Source organism: Vanellus vanellus (genome assembly GCF_965231255.1).
Source record: "Vanellus vanellus genome assembly, chromosome: 11".
Classification (NCBI taxonomy): domain Eukaryota; kingdom Metazoa; phylum Chordata; class Aves; order Charadriiformes; family Charadriidae; genus Vanellus; species Vanellus vanellus.
The window spans coordinates 8,532,393-8,559,349 of record NC_138916.1 but is presented as its reverse complement, the minus strand read 5'-3'; the positions used below and the strand labels follow the sequence as shown (position 1 = coordinate 8,559,349).

Genomic DNA, 26,957 nt, shown 5'->3' with positions numbered 1-26,957 from the left:
CAACAACAGGCCAGGTTTATGTTCCTAAACCATGAAATATGACCACAATGACTTTATCATGCTGAACTTTAAATATGCAATGTTTGAGAAGAAAATGTCTTATTTCTTCTTCATGATTCCACCTTAGAAAAAAAAAATCCTTGTCTTTATGTCTTTGATTAATTCATAATAGAGCTTGATAAGCTCTATCTTCTCCCTTTAATGGAATTTCTCCAGTATCGCTTTTTCAGAACTATAACAAGTTATTAGCTATAGCTTTAATTTTCATTTAAAACAAAAATTCTATAATCCATAATTTATTTTTTCTGCATTTCAGACAGCATTTTTTCACACTGTTTAGATTAACAGTTAATTTAGGTTTTTTGTAAAAGTACATCTAGTATATCTCGTTTCATACTCGGCTGGGAACATTTTTTCTCTATTTGAGATAAATAAGTATGCCTTTTTATGGATGCTATGAGTAAAGAGCTTGGCAAATATCTCCCAAAAGTCATTTTAACTGGCTTTCTGCTGTAAACACAAACTAAATAATTACTGCAATGGCAACAGGTTAAACATGTCTAGAAAAATACGTCGTGCTACTGAATGATACCACAGATTCTTACCAGAGTGCAAACTCTTTAACTCTATATGACCTATTTCAATCTGCTTCAAGTAAAAAAATGGGAGTTTTATCAGGGAGATGCTACATACAGAGAAACCGACCTTCTTAATCCAGTTCATTGTGGGCTAGACCATAATGATTGCCATAATTTAAAGCGGTTACATCCACAGGCCACTGCCAAGTCATAAATCAAAGCACTGATATTTCTATGCACATCGTATTCCGCTGCGCGAGTACCTTAGAGATCCCCTCCCATACCCGAATACATTAACAGCGCAAGCTGCGCCTTCTGCAGTGGGTAAGCTGTTTAGCTGCATCTACTGTGATCCATGAATGCCTTGTAGTATAATTCTGCAAACAAATTTGTCTTCAAGTGCCATCTTGGGATCGAGTACCTCTCTGACACATTGGCTCAAGAGTCTAGAATTCTGCTGCGAACAAAATGATCTCCAAGTGGCCGGAACTGTCTTGGAGAATGTTCACGCTGTATCAGGGAGCCACTGCCAGTGCAAAGCCCGACTCCACTCTCTTCTGTGACGTAAGGCAAGGGTGGAAGCGCGCTGCTTTAAAGTGGGAAAGGACATGGCTTGGGAGAAATTCTGCTGCACTGCACTGCACTGTAATTCCTGCTGAATGATCCCCTTTCCTTCTTCCCTCCTCCAGTACAATTTATAGCCTGAGTGACCCAGAATCAAGGATCCAAGATCTCCTTCTGCTCTGTCCCCTTCTTCATTCAGACTGACCTCTGCCCGCACAGCACTGAAAAGCAAGTTTGTCAGGTGGCCCCCTTGTAGCATGGAGGTCACTGGCAAAGCACTCCTCATCTTGAAGCAGGAAAAGATCTCACCCAACCCATCCATTCCACCTGCAGCCTTTTCATGCTTCATAGCATAGATTCCAATAGTTAGCCACGTAAGCACTAGTTCAATAGCTACCCTGCTATTATACTATTAATATTAATGATAAAACACCCTTGAAAACTTCACAGCCAGGAACTAAAAGCTCAGGTAAACTAAACCAACTTTTTAAAAACTGTACTTTATGGCTCTTACTTCATCAACCAAGGTCTTTGTGTGGCCTTTGTTTAGTTTCATCTGTTAAACTGGAAGCATACCATGCATCTTCCAATTTACCTCTTATTCCTGACTCATGAAATACAGACGTGCTCTAACTACTGACCAAAAAACTAAGAACACTTTTTTTTTGGAGAGAAGAAAGCCAAAGAGAGTCAACTATATGAACTCAGGAGAGGCTTTAGGATCCTTTAGAGGCTCAGCATGTGCTGTGCGACTGCCTTGTATACCACGTAGCAGGACTTGTAGTAACTGCCAAAGTCTGCAGAGCTCGTATGGGTATTATATAACATAAAGCAAGTGAATTTGAGAAACAGTCATTCAATAAAACTATTGAGACACCTACACTTAAAAAAACACACAAAATAAGTTTAAACCAATTAACCGAACCAAAAAAGTCTTTGTCAGAAATTATTATTACCGATCCAAGTAAACAGCAATCCACAGATATACTTCTTTGATGACTTTTGATTGATAGATAAATCCAGGCTAAAATTCTCCCTACCATTTTAAAGAACGCATTGGTAGAGTGAGGTCTTGTTTGAATGGGTTTTAGTATTTCCCGTTATACTGCCTTTCAATTACAATCTTCATCTTCTTTCCTTTACTGTCTCCACCCCTTTTTATTTCTTTTCTATTTATTCATTTTTTGTTTCTACACTAGCTGCCAAAAAAATTCTAAACTGAAACACAAACCCTGCCCACCTCATCCAAAGAAACCATAACCAGCTGATCCAACAATCTCTTCCACTCAAGCCAATAAAATCACTGCATATGTCCGCATTGACAGTCTCTTCTGCTCAAAAAAACCCCAACCCAAACCCCAACCCAAACCCAAACCAAACCAACAAACAAACAAAAAACCCACCACCCCAAAACCATGACAAACAAACAAACACCACAAAAAAAAAAGCCAAGATAAAAAAGCCAAGGAATAGTAGTGCAAACGACTGTAATATAACTAATGTACTGGCTGAGCAACACACATAAAGGCTTTCAGTGGCATAACACACACAGCCAAAAAGCAGCAAACACTGTTCTCTGAACAGGGAAATTCTCTGTAGCTCACTATTGATGCCCTGCTGATCAGCTAATGGAGTTGTCTTCTTTGTCAAAGTTGTTGTTCAATACTTTTCTCAAATACACAATGTAAACACACTGTTTCTTCCCACTTCTAAAAGCACCATGATGAGAAAGGCTGTAAGGCTTCGTAACACCTTTTTATCAGTTATTACATTCCAGAAAAGATAGATGCTAGGTGCCTCATCAGAACTGAGCTAGATGTTGATCACTCTGGGCCACCACTTTCTACCAACACTGTCAGTCTGGAGTACAGCAGGATGCTCAGCGCTTTATCCAGCGACTGATGCTGTAAGCAGCAGCAGATCTTCAATGTGCTGATCAATAACCAGTAATGGTTTCCAGTGCTTACTCAGGCAGGGTAGGAATATTAAAGCAGCAGAAAAAGGGCAACACACAATTGGATTAAATTTCTAAAGAATGAAGATCTTCTATACCTATTGTGCAAAAGCTGTAGTCTCTTAATTTGTGTTTGTGCAGGTGTATATACAGGCCTGGGAGCCACCAACATATCCACAGTAAAACCTGTTCAAAGACAAGGATATTGGTGCACTCCGAGTTATCTACAAAAATCCTGTCACCCTGGTTGCCAATGACCAAAAAAGACAATATGTGACTGCAACCTCAGCTTTACGTAACATACCAAACATGACTGATGAATAATTTATTCAAGAGCTCTTCTCCCATCTATTAACTTCATTTCTGTCCACACTAAATAGGAAGATACTGTAAATCCGTTACAGTGGAAGTAACATTTCTCATTTAAACTGGCCGACTGAAATACTATTCATAGTCTTCAGTATGACATATTTATCTGTCTTCTTTTAATTAATCACTGTTTCAGTGTTTCCAGGTTCACAGCCTACTTAATTAACAATTATTTAACTTCCAAACTAAATATAATGCTTACATGATTTAATCCCGTAACTCCTAGGGAAAATATCTGACCACAAATTGAAAATGTGAACTAAATATTAAAGACATTTCTGGGCGACATTGATATGTATATAGTCCAAGTCCAGTGAGTTTCAACACCGCATATTTTTCATTTATAATCCTATCAAAAATCCACACAGTAACTTCAGTGGTTAACAGCATTTCCTGATTAACTTCAGTGAAGACAGAAAAAAAACCCCACCCTACATACCAAAACACAAATTGGTTCCCTTTACAATGACTTACTGTCAGATACAGTTTAGGATAATGGTCACTGGAGAGAGAAAGGAATTTTTGGAAAGTCAGTGGAGAGATAAAGTATTTTCCATTTTCATACTAGGATATATCCACAAATACCAATGACTTTATTTTGGTTTGCCTTTCTTTTCCATTCATCTAATGCGTCTTTCTCTTGACTCTGTCTCACACAAAATCTATTCCATGTGTTCACAAGCATATCTTCATTAGAGGTATTATTACTATTATTATTATTAGGTTTTAAAGCTCTTTATTCAAATCAGGTGTTACTACATATTGCTTTACTTCCCAAGCAAAGAGCCAGGCCTTTCAGCTTGTCCCGGGCAGCCCAGTTCCACGGCAATCAATGGCACCATTGTAATTCCCAAGCCGCCACGGATCTGCCCCTGCTTGTTTGAACAGCAGCTTTTCTACGTCCACAAGCACGTAGGCATAAAAGTCTGCTGAAAGTTCAAAAGCACTTTTAATTTTGTGCACTTCTTTTCAAACACTTTTAAAGTTATTTGGGCAGTAGAAAAAAACACTTTATCCAGTTAGGCTCCAAAAGCGTTTAATACAGTCCATTGCAGGAGGAGTGTTTAATGGGCACTTTCAGGCTGTTCCTTATCCTGCTCACGGGATCGCAAGGATCCAATTAATTAACGTCAGAAAAACACTTTGAAGATAAGAAGCACTTTCTGTGATGATTTTCTCAAAGAACCAAAGAGCTTTTGTTTCAACAGCCAAATTCTGGATGGAGGCATGAAATACAAACCCATACACCGGTGGATCGCAGCAGTAAACACCACCGAGAGAAGGTGAGGGAGGGCAGCCGTGCACAGCAGGGAGTTTCAGTCACCGTTCCCACCTTTCCTCTGGAACTATTTACCACGCTGAATGGATTTTAAGCACTAGACAGCTACACCGCTATTTATTAGTAATTTTAAAAGGCAGTGTCTTGAAATGCTTTTGGAACATCTTAATGCTCTGTTAAAGTCTGGGAGCCTTTCAAAGGACGAGGAGCCTAGGTGGGTCTGCTTGTACTCATAGGCACTACGGATGCAAAGCCACGCACAATAAATATTTAACTCATTTCTGCTGGGGATGCAAACATGCAACACCTACGGTAGCACCCTCGCTTTCATCTCCATTGGGAAACGCAGAACTTTGCAAAAGATTAGGATAATTTATCTGACGCACAACATGCCAAAATAGAATCTGTACTTCAGACTCTTAAGTACTTTAGACCAATTAAGCACATTACTGTTAACATTAAACATTTGCTTGAAAACCTCAACTACACAGTGCATTTGTAAGGTTTTAAGTTGCCAGAGTCAGCACACATGTAGGCCTAAAGAATTCCACTATTCCATTATTCTGCACCGTTAGGGAGAGTAGACATTTGACCCTTGCAAGTGGTGGTACTGAACTGCCTCAAAAGGAGAGAAGAACAAGAAGTGAGAACTGCAACTCAGACATTAAAAGCTCGTTTTCAGTTTTCAAGGGAAGAAAGCCATAGGATGGCCGCTTTATATTGGAGGAGGGAAAAAAAAGCTCAAGCAGGTGGCAATGCGTAACAGTTATCAGTTCTTGGCAAAATCCAACAGGAATTTGACTCTACATATACAATATTGTAGCAATTTTAAGACGTAGGTATACCAGGATGAGGGAGCAACAGACGACTCGCATATGAGCGGATGCCGTAGTCAGCGCTTACTGTTCAGTCTTGTTAATTTGTTCTACTTCTAAGACATGAGGGAAATTCAAAGATAGTAAATGAAAATGGCACAATTCAACCAAGTGAAAAGAAAGCAGCATTAGTCCATGACTAATGACACTAAATTTACCAGGAAAATCTGCATCCTCAAATAGATACACAAAATATACTGAGGAAATACCAAAGAAAATTCTAGACTTCATTACACAGTAATGTTATATGTGCTCTGTCACTGTATTCCTTTGTTTTAACGTGCAGCGCTCTCCGTTTTAGATTCTTACCTTACAATCCAACAGAGAGCTTAACTCTTTAACACTAAGGGAAGTTGATGGTCTCCAAGCTTCTTCAGAGAGTACTCATCAGCACTTGTGGAATTAAGGCCAGTGGAGATACATCTAACGAATTCTGAAGCTTAGCGGGGTTCCAACATGCCTGATTTTGGTTGGACTTCATGGAAATCCTGACCATATCACCATTGCTTTCTGCTTAAAAGAAGTGGTCAAGCTAACAGACCGAACAAAGCCTTCATCAATTCACCCCCAGCAAAACATTAAATTGCTACTGCTTCATCTGCATTAGGGATGATACTGAAATAAAAGGCAAATGCTTACATCCCATGCCACGCTCTCTGTTTCTTCCTCCTGAACCTTTAGAGACATTCCAAGCTGGGAACAAAACTGTTCCATTTGATTTCACTTTTGCTTGAAAAGTGTGTGGAGATGGAGATGCTGAAGACATAGCACACATTCTAAACTGAAAAACAACAGAGAACGGTGACTTTTAAGATTCCTTATTTGCTTTGTTTCTCAGTTTAACTTTCAACTTTAGCCAACAAAATTCTATCTCAGGAACACAACTCTGGCAGGAGACAGTATCAAACATCCTAAGGCATCGGACTCACCTAATTCTCCATAAATACAAAATAACATTCATCTTCCAAGGTGCATACAGAGAGTCACGTTGCTGTTTTGCTAAGCGTTTCAGTGTCTGAAATAATTGTCTGGTTTTATTTTTACAATAACATTGTGTTCTACTTGTTAGTGGGCTCATTTCACAGTCTGTTAACTGAAGACAAATAAAGGCAAAGAACAAAGATGCAAGCTGCGCTGTCCTAAACAGCTTGTGAAAACATGACTTCCGTTTGTGGTACGGCCATGGGACACACTTCTCTGAGGGTTCTGGGGACACACCTCTCCCGATGCATGAGCTACCACACGCAGTTTGTTATAAAGAAGCACTCCCAAAGGGCCACCATCAGTACAAGGTAAGTCAAGGTTAATCTGAACACATTAATACGATTTCCCATATTTATCTTTTTAAATCAAACTATCTACAAGGTTCATGGCAACAGACTAAATTACAAATATGTGACACATCTTCACAAACTAACAGAATGGAATAAAATCCTGCATTTTCCGTTGCAGTTCTCCAAAATCTGTCTTCTGCACAACTGCTCAGAATTGAGCCCACACTAAGAGGCGTGGGGAAGGAACCAGGGAACTTTTGCTTTTAAATAACTGACAAAGTTTGCAGTTTCAACACACAATACCTCTCCCTCTAATAGAGGTAGCCGCTGGTGGTAAACAATAAACAGGGTCTGTTGCTCATTAGGACTGTACCAACAGATTCAAAACGATCCATGAAGAGATGTTTTGAAGTAGAGACTCAAAAGCTTTAGGAACAAACTATGATGTGCTATTAAGAGAGACAAGGGTTAGAGGAAAAATTAATTTCTCACTGTATCAATAGATACAGCCTGAAGAAACCACTAAGTTCTTAAGATTACCTGTTTTTTTTCAGCTGACACATTGGAGACATTTTTTCAAAAGTCCACTTTGTTAAACACGCAACAGAAAAATATGATGTTGGAGAGTTACAATGTCTAAACATACATTTAAGACTGCATCATGCTTCTCAGACTTTTTTTCTTTTTTTTTTTTCTAATTGGCAGAAGACAACTGAAGAAAGGTATTGTCTGTTTGCAACATAAGCTTAAGCTCAAACCGATCCCCATGGCTCGGCCACCCCCTGCATTAATTAGGCTTGGGGAAGGAAAGAAAAAGCATTTAGTAAGAACAACAAAAAATCAGAAGGAACTATCGTTCTGGATATATAACAACCTCTTCTAGCCCTGCCAGACACTTAAGGAAAAATCAATCCCCCCAGCCCTCTGGAATATGAACCTAAAAGAGAATGATGAAGTGTTATGACAGAAATTCAACAGTAGACTTATAATTCCACTTATTGAAGGAATCTTTATTCTGGAGTTTGACTGAACATCTGCAGACATATTATACACTAAGACGTTGTTGCCTTAGGTCCTTACAAGCAATTTACAAGGCAAATGCTGGGGCCTCTTTTTGCCAATAAAAATGTATCTCTTTCCCAACTTTCCCAAAGCTCTGGTATTGCTTATCATTTAAATGTTCTCATGCTTTGGTTAGAGCCCTCCCGCTCAATGGAACAGCCCTGCTCTTGCTCCTCCCCGAGGTTTACCTCCCATCATTTCAGTGAAACTGCTACACACAAACCTTATTTTCAGTTACACTTGGATGTTCCTTGCTCTGCACCAGCTATGGATAAAGAGTTTTATGGGTGCGGAGGAAACAGCTGTAGCCTCAAGCCACAGCAACCACGTACGCCAACTGACGGCATGCTGACTTAAAGCTGTGCGTCATTTTCTTTGGTAGGCGTGCTGGTGTAGGTGAATGAGACGGACTGAGGTATTAACCCCTTAATGCAGATTAGCTGCAGCTGGAGTACCGTGCCCTTAATAAATCCCTTTATTCGCATTTTGTGGTTACCAGTGGTCAACAGATGTTCAGTTTTTCTGTCTCAGGGTCCCTAAGCCATGTCTAGATTAGCAGTGCGAGTTGGTGAACTCTGCTAAGTAGCTGACTAAAAGCAAATCCATAATCTCACAGCAGACATTCACCTGATCCAGAACTCGCGGCCACGCTACCAAAATTTTCAGAATTACAGCAGTTTGATTATATCGCAAATGTATAAAATAAGTGGAGCCATGACCGTGGGGTAACTACTGCTGCCACGGGTACAAATATGAAAGGAAGATTGGGTCTGTAAGGCTTCTAAGCACCCAAATTTTTCTGACACAAAGTGTTTGAAGTAATATTCAATAGAAAACAAAGACACTGGGCAAGTTAAGAAGTAAAGGATAAAGTTTAATCTCCCTTGACTAACTTAATCACACAGTCTATAAATCAAGTTTTAAACCCCCATATATATTGTGTATTAGAAAAGACTTGGATTTCTTTTGGAATTTAATGCTGCAATATAAAAATATTCTCTGCAGATGAAATCTCTTCACAGGATCCAACCATGAAGCCACTAATCATGTAGAATTTCTACTGGGTGATTATTTTACTAAAAGAGATTTTTAAAAGGGTAAGAAACAAAAATGTTGAAACTGAGAAGTTCAAAGGGAAATAAGAGAAGCAACAGCAAAAAAAGAAATAATATAAAAATATGTTTCTTTTACAGAATCAGACAAAGATGTAAGAATACATTCTATCTGACTAGATCAAGGGACGCTTAAGGAACAAAGAAAGGTTTTTTGCTATCCAAAAGAGAATTTTGCTCAGAATACAATAAGATTAGGGAATCAAAGAATGCTGTACAGAAATATCTACAACAATTGAAACCAGGTTCCCAACTATTTTTTCTTAAGTTTTCTCATGTAGCATTTGAACAACTATTTAAATTAGTAACAACCTCTCCTCTGGGCAAGAATAGGAAGAAACGTGTCTTCATGTGATTTGGGAATTTGCCTATGGATCGTTTATGAATTTGGACTGACACTGGCCATTCTTTATGTATAGCTAAGTCACAGTACAGAATTAATTTTGAATTAAAATTTATAAGAAGAAAGAGAAGTATTGTATCGGACCCACGACTAGCAAGGTAAGATTACTACACCTTGATCACAACTTTAAAAAAAAGAACATCCTTACTCAAAGTAGTGTTTATTCGAGGTAACAAATTACATATGAGGGATTTTAATCAACTCACAAAGCTAATGAATTCCAAAAAGTACATGACATTTCCAAAATGGTCCCTTGTTGGCCATCTTAGAGACAGAGGAAGAACAGAGTGAAAGCAGAAAGTCAGCTGCATTAGTGAGAGGAGAATCCATGTTACTGAGTATTGGACAGTGCCATAAAATGTATGCATGGGAAGGTGCTCAATTAACACACACTCTTCAGAAGAGCTTAGAGTTTTTACAAAGCCTTGAACAAACCATGTGTCGATACTCCAAACGCTGTGTGCTAAACCCAATGTTCAAATGAGTATTTTCATGCAAACTACTTGATGGTTTGGTCATCAACTAGAAGACAAAAATAATTTAAAGCTTTGAGATCTAAGAGGTTCACATTAATTGGGTTCAGATTAATAAACACTGTTCAAACAGCCCACCTCTTTCATTTCTAATGCATTTTCTGTGAAATTTTGCATTCAAGTTCCTTGGTTCTGTCCATAACTGGAAACAGAAGTATAATCAAAACACTGAGAAATGTTGAAATTAAAGAATTTGGGGTCTGACAAGAAACAGGAAATACTGAAAATCTTGCAGAGTCAGTTCTCCAGAGGCTTCCAAGGCCAAGGGGGATTGCCAGGTGCTTTACAAGTCAAACTGAACAACCAGCCTTTCTGAGTTTCCTCTCACTATTTTGCATACTTCTCTTTATCCCTTTCCTTTCCTTTCAAAACAACCTTTCCATCTTTCAAGAGAAGGAAAAAACATTCCTTTAATACAGAACTTATGAAACAAGCACCTCAGTAGGAGTCATTGCTGCTGGCTGTTGTTCACAGATGATGTATTTGTAGGGCAGATCATCAAAGCAACAGCAGGCTTCAGCTGGTGCACTGCTGTAGTGATAACTGTTTTCATAAGAACATTGCTTACAAACAAATGGTAAAAAAAAAAACCAAACCACCAACACCTCTGTCAAATGATGACAGAATTAGGAAACACAGGCAATGAAAACATGATTTCTATGAGTTCCAAAACTGGTCATAACCACTGTCATCAATGAGCATGTATGAGCTAAAAAGCCTAGCCAATGCGTGCTGGAAAGAAATATTCATGTTCTTCTTTGAGATGCAGAAGGAAAAGAAGAAAAAGGCTCGGAAGCCATTTACCTTGAAAAGCAGCAACATGGAGAACTCTCCTTGAGATTCAAGCCAGTCTCCCAGGCCAGGCCCCGGGCTTCTTGCTCCGCACCCTGACTTAAGGCTATCTCTTGGCAGCTCTCCCACAGTCAGCAAGCAAGGAGAAACTCATTTAGAACCTCACAAGTGAAAACACCAATGGCAAATGACATGCAGAAGACTGTTTTGTAAGACAGTAATGGAAAGCTGTGATACAGAAGTTAACCCAGCCATTAAGGCTTAACCACTGCAGCTAGGGAAAAGAGTACTTCCTTCCCGTCACCCCGATGAATAATGCGGTCGGCCTTTTTTAAAGATTGGCTGCTTAATATATATAAAAAAGAATAAACTAGCTTTCGAGAAAACATTTATTTTCTATGTTTTCAAAATGTGCCTGGAACCTTACAGACTACTATACAAAGTGTTAGATATTAGCTGGCTGTTTAATGAAGCCAGAGGGAAAAGTCACCTTGGAATTTACTATAATAAGATAAACTTGCCAGAAACTCTAAAATGTAATTATTTAAGCAACACCAGTATTGAAAAAATATATGGTCAGCAAAGAATAATGTCCTGGATATATTCTGGTTCAACTACAGGTCATTAGACTAGGTAAGACCCTTGTGCAACTTGAATTCAGTGGAGTTGAATTCATTAACACCGGGGTTGAACTTCATCCAAAGTCTTAACAACTTCAAGGGTTTTAGTAAGTGATCACCCTAGCCAAGTAATACATGTTGGCTAGAATGAGATGAACATTTATTTAGTGAAAGAAAATCTCCCTGCAGACAATCAATTTGAAACTATTTTAAGGAGGATAATTCAAAGGATACGTAAATGTAGGTGTGTGTGCATCTTAGTGATGAACTTCAGGTAAGAAGTGTTAGAAAGATAGCTATTGCACATTTCTATCTGTCTTAATAAACTGACTTCTATTAGTTTTTAACCCTTTTGCATTAGAAGCAAACTTGTGACAGTCTTTATTCTCTTTAGTAACTCACCTACACATACATTATCCTCAAACATAGGCTGAACTCCAAAGGCCAAACACTGACACAACCTGTAAGGACTTCAAGTAGCACATCCCCTTTACAGCTTCAGGAGTGTTCACAAAGGATTTTAGATTGCCTCCCATCCTATACCTTATGTGAAGCTGTCCCACCATGATACTTCAGTCCTGGATTTCTCTGGTTTTGTTCTTTTAAATTCGATCATAAGCTCATATTCTTTTCAAAAATCATTACCTTGTAAAGGCTTTTACAAGTGAAAGATCCCAGGCTCTCCCTGACTTTGTGTGTCCTAGATGTTTACCTAGCATCAGCACAGAACAGGCCTTCCAAAACCCAGAACGAACTAACCCAGGTGACAACACACATACAACCGTGGCTAGAAAGCGTAAGCAGTGGTCTCGACTTCCTGTAACCCAGCATTACCTTTTAGGAAGGAATGGTTTAATAAATAAGAGTATTATCAATAATGCAATTAGTATACAGAAGAAAAGTACAGAGACTGTTAAATGTAACACAGTGAACACTTCATCCTAGCTGTGACTTTTTTAATAGGGAAAACCCACACTCATTGTGGCAGGAATATGACCACAGAAGGCAAGATCCAAACTCAGACTCACACAAAAATTCATGACAGAATATGCTTCTAAGATTTCAGTCATCTCCAGGTGTAAACCAGAGACTTGTACTTCTTCACCACTCTCTTGAATCCCCCAACCAGAATGTGGTAGCCCGACTGGCTATGTTAAATGTAATTATCACGACCCAAAATAAGAGTAGGTTATAGGCCCCCCACCCACTGAAACTACAGTTTGCACAGGAAGACAATTAAATGATCAAAAATCACAAGTTTTGTCATAACCAACCAACCACAATATTGCACTTACTTTTCGGCTTAAGGAAATGCAACCCATGAAAAGTGTCAGGCCAACATATGTAGTCTACATGTAAATCCTGAAGTCAATCTGTCAGCAATTAGCGTAATATTAACTCACGTGCACTGGACTGGGTAGCTGCTAATAAAAATGCATGTTTGTCTGATCAGACTCTGAGCTTCTGTGCATAAAACAACTGTCATGGAAGAGCATTTTCCTGGACAGGACAGCATTAGCAACTGCAGTACTGAGGCTGTTTTGAAATCCATGTTGAGAAAGACAACAAAGTAGACCTGTGTTAGTTCTGAATTAAAGCATGGCCGTGCAGAGAGCAATTCATTCAAATTATTATTAATTCAGATAATCAATATATCTGCAATGAAGCAAGAAATGCTAACTAAAGTGGAAAAAAGCAGAATCTTCTCTGGTCATCAGTTCTCTCCTAAAACTCACACAGAATTGAACCTTTTGAGGTGGCCAAAAATTGGTTAAGCTTCTACTGGTGGCCAATTTTGTAGAGTCAGAAAATAACCAACCAAAAGTAAATTCTTGCCGTGCTTCAGATGAGACTGAGAGCGGAAACAAGGCGATAAGGCACAAGCAAATAAGCAGGAGTTATCAACTAATACTACCATTACCATGTTTTTATAGGAATGCTTGATTTTGCAAACATTTTCAAAAAAACCCAAGTTGTTTCTCTTCCTGTAGTATCTCCTGACTCTTCAGTTCAAGTTCCGTATTCAGGAAATGACTACACAACAGATTTGCTAGGATTCCAAATCATAAAAAGCATAATTTAGGATTATCATTCAAAATGTTCTGGTTAAGTTTACACAGAGATACTAACTTCCTCTTCACGTATTAATAATTTATTCTGAAATTTCCTTATGGTTTGAACTTGCTGGGCTTAATTTTAGTTTATTTAAGACGTGATTCCTTAAATCTTTTCTTCACAGTTTGGGGCACATCGTCGTCTGTACAAAGAAATGTCTTTGTTGTTTAACTCCAGCAGAGAGCAGTCAAGAGGACCAAGGACAAAAGGTAAAAAAAACAGTTATTCTAATCCAGAAATTGTAATTACCTAGGTTATAAATAATGCATTCAGTAATCTGTACATGGGAGCGAGACACTCCATCTCTAATGCACAGAGTGATGCATGTAGGGATGCACTCAGTGAATAACACACAGCTTAAGAAATACAATGTCAAAGGCCTTGGGGGGGCTGTTCACAAGTCCATCCCAATAAACACACATAATAGCATGGCTTTGCATTGCAGCACTTTGTAAACTCAAATGAAAAAATTGCAGATTTTGTTTCTGAATAGAAATGTAGCAATTCTCAATGGTGCACTGATAGCTCTCACCACTTATTTGGGACAGGTACTGAACCTAACGCACACCTAAGCACTGTAACAGAAGTTTACTATAAGTAGATCCCTTGTATATAAAGTAATTAAGAAAACAGAAACCACTCTCCTCCTCTGGCATATTCTTGCATGTTCATTCCAAGCCCTGAGACTTCAAACACATATGCTCTTTTCTCTGTATTACTATACGGTATCTGTCGCAACTTTTTTGCACAGAAACCTTTAATCTTGTATAAAAATTTTAAAACCCAAAACATTAGGAGCGATTAAAAAAATGTATATTTTAAAGTGCATTATTTTATCTAATTAACACCACATGAAGGAAATCAATGAGTTAATTGCTAATATATAAATTCTAAAACTTTTCATACGATCACATGCGATACAGCAGTACCTCTAATAATGTTTACCTCCTAAATTCTCTGCCAGTGTTCTAATCTAACTCCTTTACTTGCTGTAAATTTGAATCTCTAGACTGATTTGAAAATGTTATTTTAAGCTAAAGAGATGCTAACAATATTTTATCATCAGACATACCGTTTGAATGTTATCTGCCAAAGGGAATACTGAATAAATATTCCTTAAATCCATGTTCATGTTCAGGCACACCAATATTCACAAGAATGCTATTAACATCTCTTGGACTTTTGTTTAAAAAAATATTAATGTGTAACTCCTATTTTAATCACAAATACTATATACTGTCATGTGCCAATAGAAGATGCTAGAATAGCAGGTGTCATTTTACAGAAAGCAGAGAAAATAGATTAGATGCCAATACCTCCCTATCTCATTTAGTGGCTGAAAGAACCTAATTCCATGAAAAACAATTGAAATACATAATATAATCCCTGAAGGAACTGTAAAAAGCTTTACAATTAGCAATGACATAAATTTCACTATGAATCATCTTTGCAGTAAATAGTATTCAGATAAGCACAAAATGTTAAGACTTGCCAAAACTCTAATGCATATACTTTCCCTTTCATAAGATACCTCACAAACCTCTACTGCCAACGACGGCGGGCAGTACGTCTGGTTCCGTTTGCAGAACTGCATCACAAAACCATATGACTCCAGATTCAGAAAACTGCTCTGGAAACAAACTGTTGCTTGAGTGACAGGACATTACCTGATTCCTTTCTATTAGAATAAGTTCATGACACATGGTAAGTGTTTTTCAAAGCTAATCCATTTAAAACCATTGTGTCTTTCACTCTTGAATTAAGCTAAATTTTAATTCTTACTATTGATACCTTCTTCCCATCCGATTCTCTTGCTGTTGAAGCCATAGATATGGGTAACAACCAGCTGCTTTGAATTAGGTTCTCAAGCCCCAACATGCAAAAAAAGCACCTTCTGAATAATCACTTTGGATTCATATCATTTGGCTTTAAAATTTTGCCATTATCCCAAATCCCAATCTCAAAGATGCTAAAGTATTTATACTCGAAACCACATGTTTTGCAGCGTAAGTGCTGTGACGAACTGGTCCCACTTAAGGTATTACGGTCATACCTAATTCAGTGGCAAGATTCCCATTTCAGTGTATGAGAACCGGCCAGCTGATGATTACCAGTGGGATAAAAAGTATGTCTTTGTCTCTTTTCTGTACAAGACTAGCATGTGACAGAAGTGCTTTGCCAATGGAGAAGCCTGTCCAAGGTCAGCAGTTTTGTTGCCGAAAGGTCTAACACATCAGCCAGTCAGAAAATACTGCTGAAAACTACTTTGAGAAGCAAGTCATTTCGTAAATAGCTCAGGACTGTACAGCCTATAGCCTTGTTTATACTTTGTAGAGTCTAAACCTAAACTGTAATACATAGCTTTTGCTTCGAACTGTAAAAAAAATAATACTAGAGTAAACATACGGACCGATTAATACATTATTAGTAGTTATTACTAGCTATTATTTAGCAGTCCAAAGCTGCACTGCTTCTGTCTGAACACACACACACACACACTTGAAAATACAAGATGCTTCCTTGGGAATTTCTGATCTGCCTTATGGCTCTACTAGAGATAGTTCATTTTGGCTCTCTAAGAAACACCAGTTTATGTCTCAGGCCATTCTCAATTTGACTGTTAAAGTATTTTCCTTTCTCAGATTGACACTCTTCCTACAGTAACGATCTTCAAGACATGGAAAACCTAAAAGGATTTTTGGCACTTGGAGGGGAGAGGGGCAGGGAGAAGAAAAGATTATGTTTGTGCTGTATGAAATTCATTCATTCAAAACCAGGAGAACACCCAAAACAAGAAAACATAAGCAGAAGAAAACAGAAACAATGTTCTTGAAGTTTTTTAAGGTGTACAGAAATAAAATAGTATAGATCACTAGATGCACAAGAAATCTATGATTTTGTAGTTTTTGTGAAAAGTTAATTACAAAGTTACACGAACAACCTGTTGAACGACCATTGAAATAGCCTCTCTCCTTTAATCTGAGTATTCTGACTACCCAGATAATGACATCTTCCAGAAACACTAAAAGCTTCAGCTACCACTGTCATGTTTTTTCTTTTAACTAAAGTTTACTGTTTTCAAGTAGCAAGAACTTACAAATTTCATTCTACCACCACTCCAACTTGTGTGCAAAAAATGAAAATGCAATATCTAAAATTAGTCCACCTTAATAAGCTATCATCATATTCAGCATCATCATTAGAACTATGGTTTTTATAAGGGTCACAGGTTTTGCAACCATGAGCAACAGATTGCTACAAAAAAGTTTACAAAAGCAATATGGAGAAGCTTTCAAGTATCGGATGACTTTCACTCTTTGGGTGAGAAACCTTACATTCTTGCCTGCTTTTTCCAGCACCTCCTGATTTTACAGAAATAAATGTGCTTGTGAAAGCACACTTTCCTGGTTGCTTACTCACTTAGTATTTTTGTAAAGCAGTGAAAAGGTGTGGAGCTTTGTAAAAACTGTTTAATGAAGCCACATGGAACTCAAGACAGTCTCCTGAACAGAGACAAGCAGGGTAACTCAGATTCCCAGATACATCTGCTGTCACTTTCTAAAAAAATTTTAGTGACCTTGAGCTGACTTACGACTTCTATTTTACATTGAAGAAACCATAAAATGTGCAACGTGAAAGGAAAACGAAAAGCAGGTAACTTGTACTCCTTGTAACAAGAAGACTGCTACTTACCAGCAGCTCTGATGGCTGCAGCTGGACTATGACAAGAACAGGGACCTGAAACTTCAGTTTGGCAAAGCACTCAACTACATGCTTAAAGGAATGGCTGCTGGGTTGTTTTTCTTGCTGCTGCTGCAGCATAAGGATGAGTTTAAGATTTTTTATTTATTTTTAAAGTTCAAGATTTCTGCCTATCAGCATAAGCATAGACAAACCAGTACATACCAGAGCTGAGTTCCCAGCTCTACCAGGGTTATGTGCCCTATAAAAATGTGCATGTCTAAATTTTGAATGCTGTTTTATCAGTGAGAACTTTGTGACCAACAATATGCCAAAAAACAATGCCCCAATTACCATTTCACTTGTCCAATAAATTGCTTGATAAACCTTTCCCTAATTTCAGTTTTCTGATCTGTTAGAACGTGTTCATTCCTCTCCTGGTGCAACTCACCTGCCTCCATAAACTGACTTTATTGTGTAATGGTGTGAGCAGAGAGCCTGGAGTCCTTCTAGCTGGAACTAGAGCCTCAAGAATTCCTAACAGCGGAGGGAGCTGGCAAATTTAGCAGACTAAATCCATACCAGCACCTTTAAAATGAAACATATGAAATGGATAAAAAAAAAAAAAAAGAAAGAAAGAAAGAACTGATGATAGCATAAACTGAGAGCTCAGGGGATAAGGAGATAAGGAGCAGCATGGGAAAGGAAAACTTCGCCACTTTCCCATACATGCCAACAGCCTGGTTATTTTTAAGCAAAAAACGTTACTCTTTTTCTGTCTTGCACATTCCAAAAATGTTCAAGTGGCTCAGGACATTTTAACATAGTTAAGGGAATTTTTCTGCCAGCTGTTTTCAGATGCTGGCATGTAAACCTGGCAGAAAAATTACATTCAACTCCATGATTTTATAAATTAGTAACGTGGCTACTTTCACTGTCCTGCCAAGTAAGCTGCGTTCTCACCCATTTTGTACCAAATGTACAAGTATCTATGGAAGCTCTTTAGATAGAATTATTGGTTTATTTCATCATCAAACCTGTTAGTGTTGATAGACACTATACAAACCCATCACATGAAAAAATTAATGCTAGGTGTATATAATGTGGCAAAAATACAGCTGGATGAAACCAGGACAAGTTAGAACTGGTAAGACCACCCTATAAGAGGTCCAGAACATTTGGTTTTCTTGGACTGTGGGTAGCTTATATTATTTCTTCACTTCTGAAGAGTCACTTTTTTTGGTAAAATTACAGAGTTCACTTTACAGTTCAGACTGTTCCCCAAAATAAACTCCAACCTACAGGCAAATGTTTCTGTAGAACTAGTTACAGCTTCAGCAGAAATAAAGGATAAGAAAGCAGAAAAGAGGAGAGAACAATCCAATAATGAGCACTTTCCTTTCTTATAGAATCATAGAATGGGTTGGGTTGGAAGGGACCTTAAAAAGCATCTGGTTCCAACCCCCCGCCACGGGCAGGGACACCTCCCACTAGCCCAGGTTGCTCCAAGCCCCATCCAGCCTGGCCTTGAACGCCTCCGGGGTGTTCACAACCTCTCCGGGCAACCTGGGCCAGTGTCTCACCACCCTCTTGTACCGGTGCAGTAGCTGCAAAAAGTGAAATAAAGCAGCTGTTAAAGAAGAGTACTGGCATCTGAAACTTCCAGTGCAGCTACATAGTTCTAGTAGTCATTACATCCAGCTAGCAAGAAAGGCCTCACGCAGCTCCATTTTTTATTGTTTGCTACAGTAATTTTAAACACAGCTCTAAGGATGGACTGATAGGTGAAGAGAAATTAAAGGGCCAGGGGCAGGTTTTACAAATCTTAACCCACTCTCTTCTCTCCAGTCCACTCAGCAGAATTGTGTCCAAAACAGAAGCAGAAATGTAGGCAAACTAAGGGCTTTGTAACCTGGGAAGACGAGAGATTACAACAGAGAACGGCACAGTTCACAAAAACACACAAGACAGACATAGCTCTGCAGAAATTCCACATAATTTCTAATTTGCAGCACACTACACGGATCTAGAAATATACCAGAAGATGCTATGACGTTAATATAAATATTCCAGGATCCTCTACGGTTTTGAATAAAACCTGCTTCAGAATAAACAATTGTACAAATGACCTTGCATTCTGTGGATAGCAACTCAACATCACATTACCTCAGTACAATTTTGATATACTTTCCCTTTAAAAGAACCGACATTTTTAGGCAATCAGAAGATGTTCCTTTCTCCTCAAGCAGCCTCGATACACTTTACATAAGCGAGCATGCTGCTTGGCTGGATTCTTGACTGCTCGGAGAAGGTTAATGATGTGAGAAGCGTAATCACCACAGCGGAACAACTGATAGGAACCACTAAAGCCAAGTCACATGGACAGGGAAATAGATGGTAACAGGTCTACGGTGTTTGTCATGCGAGATCAAGCCAGAATTATAAACTGCCAGTTAGTTCTGATCAAAACACCTGTGTAATGATCCCCCCCCCCCTCCCCTTCTCCTTTCTTGTTCTTGACATCTATTTCCCACTGCTTAGGTGGCCCGGCCTGGCATAACTTTCCCCCAGTTGCACTACCGCACAAAGAATGCTTTATTCACTGAGATGCAACTTACCCAAATAGTTGTTGCTCTTTGACATCTCAGTAATGTTGATTTTCGTAGCTCCTTCAGGAATTTCCACTATCTTGTGGTAGCCGAGATTTGTTAGTGTGTGTTTGAAAACTCCAGACACAACCTTGCAAGCAGTGTTGTCCCCTCCACATATTCCACACTTGTCTATCACCTTGTCTGAACCCAGATAGTCGTCACAGCCAATGCTCTGCAAAATAAAGTAAGAATTCTTTTTGCAAGATCTTACAACTGCAGACTTCGGACATAACAACTGAGGACAGTATGACTTTCAGAGAACAATCAGTCCTGAAAAGATTTTGTGAATTAGCATTTCAGCAATTTCTTCCCTTGTTCTTCAGTATGCAAAAGGGCAATAAAAACCAGAGGGTCCACAGACCTGGGGATTTCAAGTTAGCCGACAGGTTTTTACAACCTGTTACCAAAAATACGAGAATGCACTAAAGAACCCTAATGCATTGATCATTGCTGATTACACCCTCCTTGGCTGAAAGAAAAGAATCTCTTAACAACATTGTTCCTGTGGCTGCTAGTCAGAAAAGAGGCAAAGAGCTATGATTTTGTTGTGATCCAAAATGGGCTTTTCACAAAAGCAGAACTACTGTATATATAAAGTGCCCCCTTAATCTCCTCTAAAATTGAGCACTGAGCCTATTATCATCAAAACAGGTTTCTAAAACGTCTTTACGCTGCATCTAGACAGTGACAGAAGAGATCCTCCTGTTCACTGAGCAGAAAATCTTCAACCCACTCAGTAACGCCCACTTGGACAGGAGAGTTAAAGAAAAAAACTGAAATGATTTAAAATAATGTAAATTAAAGGGCAGAAAAAAAATGTTAAAGATTTGACTCAAACCAGAAAGAAAATCTTTCCAACTTGTTCTGCACATACTGTAGAGATTATCTCCTCTCTCACAGAAACCCTTCCATTCTTCGACCTTGCTGCTTTGTACTTACAGACCTTAAAAAACATTTATGATGAACACTTATCATTTACCTATATGATTAACTGGCATATGCAAAAACAACTTCTCAGTCTCATTCAGATAAGAATGAAATATTGCATGAGCCAGTAGAACAGAAGCCTATCACATATTTTATGAAATGTAGTAATTTGATGGAAAACGTTCAAAATAAATCACAGAGTATTGTTCTATTACTTCAAATAGTCAAAAATACTTGCAAATTCTTGCAAAATCCTTGATGAAAAGAATGGTTAATTATTGTTCTATGGTCTTTCCTGGAAGCAAACATCCAAATAAGAGGGGGAAGAAAAAGAATTTTTTGATACCACCAACTTACAACATAGGGATTATCTTGAGCCTTGGCATCACTGTATTTCTTTCCTATTCCCAATATGAATGCTTGGCCCTTGCTGCGAAAAATGTTCTAAACTGCAAGCCAGAGCCTGCTTCGTTCCAATATAAATATTTAACACCCAAAATCTTTTTTTATGACTATCCAAAAAACACAGATAAAACCATCTAACTCATCATTGCCAGGATCATATGGAGCTTGACAGTGATACCTGTTTGTAGTCAGGGAGCAAGAGAGTGCAGAAGATTCCTGAGCGCTCTGTGTTTCACAGTGGGATAACCTGAAAACTAAAAATCTGTTCCATCCTGTCAAATCTAGTGTGAGCAGATTGTTGCGTGATTTCAAAGAGATTTTGGATTCAAATAGAAACACTTTAACATCTTGCATTTGCACTGCTTGGTGGAAATCTTAAAATCACATCCGAGTTCAATTTTATTACTAACAAAGTAATACGTTTGCTTAAACATAGGAATTGCAAGTGTCACTATACCAAATCAGACATGATTTCAGACCTGCTAAAACAATCTGAAAAATGAAGGTGATCTAAATTTAAGACAGCTGTGCCCGAGGACCAATTCATCTCTGCTAGTCCTCCTTGAAGGATATTTTGCTGAGAGTATTTACACTTTCTCTGCCATATATTTTTTGGATGGAAATGTAGTGGTACTTAGCCTCAGTCTATCTTACACAGTGACTTTCAGGAAATTTCCACTGCCAGCAAGTTGTTTTATGGAGGGAATCCTTTCAAGTATGAGGTGTTAGACAATATGAATCGCTAGCATAAATGTTTAACGGTGTTCTCCATCACGACTGAGTCCAAGACAGGTTAATACAATTTTCTTCCTCTTAGCAAGTAAAAGAGGATAGAGAAAAGTGTGTTTTATTCATTGAGACCATAATGCAGAACTACTGTGGGTCAGTCTGACCAGAACTACTTCTCACAGAAGAAACACAACCAATCAGTACAAATTCCTTTGTAGGGAATAAACATTAAACCTGTTTTAAACTCACACGTCATTCTTAGTCAAATAGTGACTGACATACAAAACAGCTGTCAATCTTTGGCTGTACTATTTGGAATTCTTCCCATATCGGTTAAAAGGAGCCTGTGTCACAAAAAGTGCCTGTAATGTTTAAATTTTCTTTCACAGAAATGACTGAGAAAGATACACAGAATGAATTACTGGAGACAAGGACCTGATAATCTGAAACCAGCAACTGACAATGAGGAAAAAGCTGGAGAACCAAAAGCATAGAAATAAGACAAATAATAAGACAATAAATAAATAAATAAATAAGATAATAAATACAATAAACAGTAAGATATAAATGAACTATATATATTATGCAGAGTGCATGCATATATGCGATTTACCTACCAACAGAACAGGTATTTAGCAACAAATTACTATTTTACAAAGAAAAATTAAAAATCTTTACTGCAGCCTCTACTGAGGCTTCCATAGAAATGATGTGCTTTAAAGATGAATATTGCAGAGGTTTCAGAAGAAGAGGCCAGTTATAACTAACACATTCTAGAAAACCTTGACATTTGCTTAATGCAGTTTAGGCAGGCATATAAAAATGGCTATGTACTCTCTAATAGTTCCAGATCCCGCAAGGATATCATATAGCGATCCTGTCCCCCTGTATAAAGCATAGATTCCTAGCACCGACAGGTCATGACATATTGGATCAGACACCTGTTACTGGTCCAGGACTCAATACTTAAGACGTCCTTGGCCTTGGTCCAGAGTAATTTTGGGAAGATGAAAGAAACACCTCTCTGGCAAGCTGATTCTGGTTTCTCTCTGCTTTTAAACAGCTGCTTGAAGCTGTGCTGAGATTTGTAATGGTAGTCATCCTTGTAGAACTAGGCTGGTAAACAGAATTCATCCAAATGAAACAAAAATGTAGAATCCATGCAACATGAACAGATAATTCAGCATTTTCTCTTTTCTTTTTTTTTTTTTTTTTGTCTGTTATGACTATCAATTTAAGAAGTACCACCTTGCTACTTGGCTAACGTGCGTTCACATAAAAATATGAACCAACTTCTAACTTCTCGCAGGCTGTGTTATTCATTACATTTAAGCACATGTATACACAGCAAACATAAATGCCCTTATCACATTACTTAATACACTGTGATACATCAGCAAGAAAAAATTATGTTAAGGAAAGAAGTGATACGAACTGGAATCCACTGTGAGTGTTGCTTCTAATATTTGCTGTGGAAACATGAATAAGTCTTAACTATGTCAACAGATGCAAAGATCAGAAATTTTGCTAGAAAAGCAGATAGGTTTGAAATCTCAGATAGTCTCCTTGTACAACCCTGGAAGTTTGAGATGTAAAGTGGGTGCCAAATACATTAACACCCAACTTAACAGCCCAGTACACTCTCACAATGGTGAAAGGCGGCCTCGGTCAAGGAAGAATTCACAGCTGTTTTTCATCATGTAATGCACATTTAAGGAATCCAAAAGCAGATGTCACTTTTCGAGCCACATCACACACAACATTCCTACTATGAATGTAGAAATACTAGGACTGCGAATACAAGATGAAAGAGAAGACAAAGGTAAATGCATTCTGCCCACCAGAAGGATTTTGGACAGGACTACTGCAAGCTGTTCCTTGGGTATCCATATGAAGAGGCCTCGAACACATTAGTCCCTTAAAACATTTTCTTGCAAAGTGCTGTTTTTTAGAAGAGGTACTTTTGACTTGCAGCATCTATACATCTTATATATTGCTCAACTGTTTTTGCAAAATGGTTCAAGAAACCCTTTTAAGTTACAAGTTAGCATGAAAGACACTGTTCAAGAATTACAGCCAACTGTATGCCAAAATTAATTTAAATAAAAACCCTTGAGAAAAACAAGGGACAATCTGGATGAAATACTCAGTGGTGAACTTAATAGGGAATTAGGGCTATGTATACAATAGAATGGGGCTGGTGCCAGGCATTTGAAAACATGAAGTGCTGATCCTTGAAATGGGAAACAGATGTTACAATCTCGGTATTAAATGATTCCATTAAAAATTGCAATCTATGTGGTAGAGTGGCATAAACAATACAGCACGACAATAACCTGCTGCCTTTGCTTTAGCTGCATTGTATTATCAAGTAGGAAAACCACAGTTATGAGTTGTAGTATACTAACACCATTAACTTCAAAAATCAGTTATATTGACAGGTAGTTTGCTAAAAGTTGTAATTCATAAGTAATTTGGAGTCTGGGTATCCATGGGGCTAGAAGGCAGCAGAATAAAATGTTTACCATAAGTCATACTCAAGTATAAGTCAAAAATTGTAAGAAAAGGGTCAGGGACAGGTATGGATGTACCACAGCTGATCCAGCTGCTAAAGAAATGTTAGGCAGTGTAATGTGAGAAGAGTAATCAAGCAAGGTGCATGGCCCAAAACACCACTAAAGAAGTTAAGTGGGTAGCAGAAGAATACCTGGCTACTGGTGGGAAACCTGCTTTAACACTGACTATTATCAGTAAACCCTAGTTCTACAAATTGCTGAGGCTACTGCTAATTAAGTTTTATACACTACTGTCCTATGAAACAGAGCTTCATGAGAGCCACCATATTTGCTGTTCTACTTGAGCAGTACTACATCTCCCCCAGCTTGGTATTACTGATTTAGCCACCAAAAACCACGTACTCTTCCATCTGCTCTGGGGAATAAATAGAAGTATTGAGATTAACTGCTAGCATTGTGGGTGATTTCTGGGGGTTAACTGCAAGAGAGGATGCATTTACTTTTTAGCTACTGTTTCTCTTCACCATGTTCTGAAAAACTTGGTACCTGAGTCTTATATGGTGGTATAATGTCACAGTATCAGAACTAGTCATAACTCCTCTCTCAAACTTCTGGTCATCCTTCCAAAGTAGTTCAACATCCTTTGATAGTGAATCCAACAAAAATAATGAAATACCAAGATGATTAAAACTAGCTTTGCTAGCTAATGCACACTTATCCTGTCCCATTATTTCGTGTTGAAAATAGAAAGACAGATTTAAAAGAAAAAAGACATCCTGCAAGTGTGTCTAGATGCTTCTCTATTAATATTTAGAACTCACTTGCTGTTATCTAGTTTCATTTGTACCGTTAGCGGCTATGAAATGAAATAGATTCGTCTTAATAATGCATTGTTTAAATCTGAAAAGAGATCTAGAATGGTGATTGCGCAGCGTACAGAGAATGAGGTTCAAGCATGAACAGAGTAAGGACTATTCTTATGCAGTCTGCCACCTAAGTCAGAGAATATATAGTCGTTAGATGTATACATTAAGGGCAAGCAAGAAGCAGCACAGATTAATTAGTTTACCCAGAAGGTAAAATACAGTCACCTTTTATAGGTACCTCACAAGGACTTTAAATTAACAAGCAAGGATTAAGATCCAAATCAGGATATATGACTCTCAAGAAATTCAACACAGAGGGCACGTATTCTCCTAACAGTGACTATAAGAAATGAAGCAGACTGCCCCCATTCTTAAGCCTTTAACAAAGACTATTTCATAAAGTATTTTGAAATTGTCTCAGATAAGAGATTGGAGGGTTTTGATGTAGGAATACTAGCTGATAAATCATAAAGGTAGTACTATCATATATGTAATCCAGCTGGTATTATAAAATATGTGACCCTTACAGTAAAATTATTTTCTTCTTGCCTTTTTTTCCTGGAATACCTACGAAATGGTCTAAAAAGACCAAATATTGAGGCATTACCATTCAAACTCTCCATGAAAACACTCTTGTCAGACTTCATTCAAAACAAGCCATCTACAGAATTAATTCAGAATGATATGAATTGTGGAGGAGAAGATATTTTCTAGGACTCATTTTGGATTTTGCAAAATTTATATTTAGTTTCTCATTGGCATTTAGATAAGGAAGATGGGATGAATGGGCTCTAACTATGTATCTTTTTAAATTAGGTATCACAGACTCTGATCCAAATGTCAGTAGTCTGGCATTTCCAGCATTCATTTGTAAGTCTGCATATACTGCACTATAAAGTAACATCACTTTAAACCAAGCCAAGACAAAGCAGACAAAGATATACTGGTACTGAAATAATCATTTTGAACTTCTGCCATTATATTATGCTTAAAAAAAAACAAACAAGAGGAAGAAAATGCTTTAAAGCTAACCTGTAAATAGGTAATAATTTCAAGGTTATGTGGTAGATGATTCAAACATGGTCTTCCCAGCACATAGCTATTATTTTGCTTTGTGTGCTTCTCAGGTACATGAAAAGAATTTAAGCTATTTTTAAGAAAGCCTGTGGGGTTTTTTTCCAGGTATCCTGTTATTTCTGTAGCATGTGTTTTCTTATAATTGCACCTGAGTAATCCATTCCAAGGATGCACACTAACAACTTTGAATAGAATACCAGCACAAAAAAAAAAAAAAAAGCAAGTCACTGTGCTCTTTATCCATATAAGTAACAACTGGAAATACATAAAACGTGTGTGCGTGTGTGTCTACACAGCTATACAAGTCCCCTGAAACAACCCTTATTCTCTCCTATCTGCGCTACAGGCTATATAGCCTGGGTTTTTTTCTCCCTAAAAGGAGGAATTGACCCATAGTAGATCAGCAGTGATACACGTGATGAATTCTGCAGTTGCAGCCTATTAAGCAGTCATTATTGATGGTCTATAGGACTATTTTCACTAGTACAGAACAAGAAAGAGTTACTTATAGCTCTTGGTCTACTGTTTTATTCTATCAAATGAAGCATGTAGAAAGTGAACTATACACTGTAATA

The 26,957-nt window shown here is 38.0% G+C and overlaps 1 protein-coding gene across 1 annotated transcript in view; it reads right to left on the bottom strand.

Annotated features, from left to right (window-relative positions):
* THSD4 (thrombospondin type 1 domain containing 4) overlaps positions 1-26,957 on the bottom strand; it is a 289,380-nt gene that overhangs the window by 47,499 nt on the left and 214,924 nt on the right. The window contains exon 7 of the mRNA XM_082488552.1: positions 19,830-20,034. Coding sequence (XP_082344678.1) covers positions 19,830-20,034 — 205 coding nt within the window. The remainder of the gene's footprint in view (positions 1-19,829; positions 20,035-26,957) is intronic.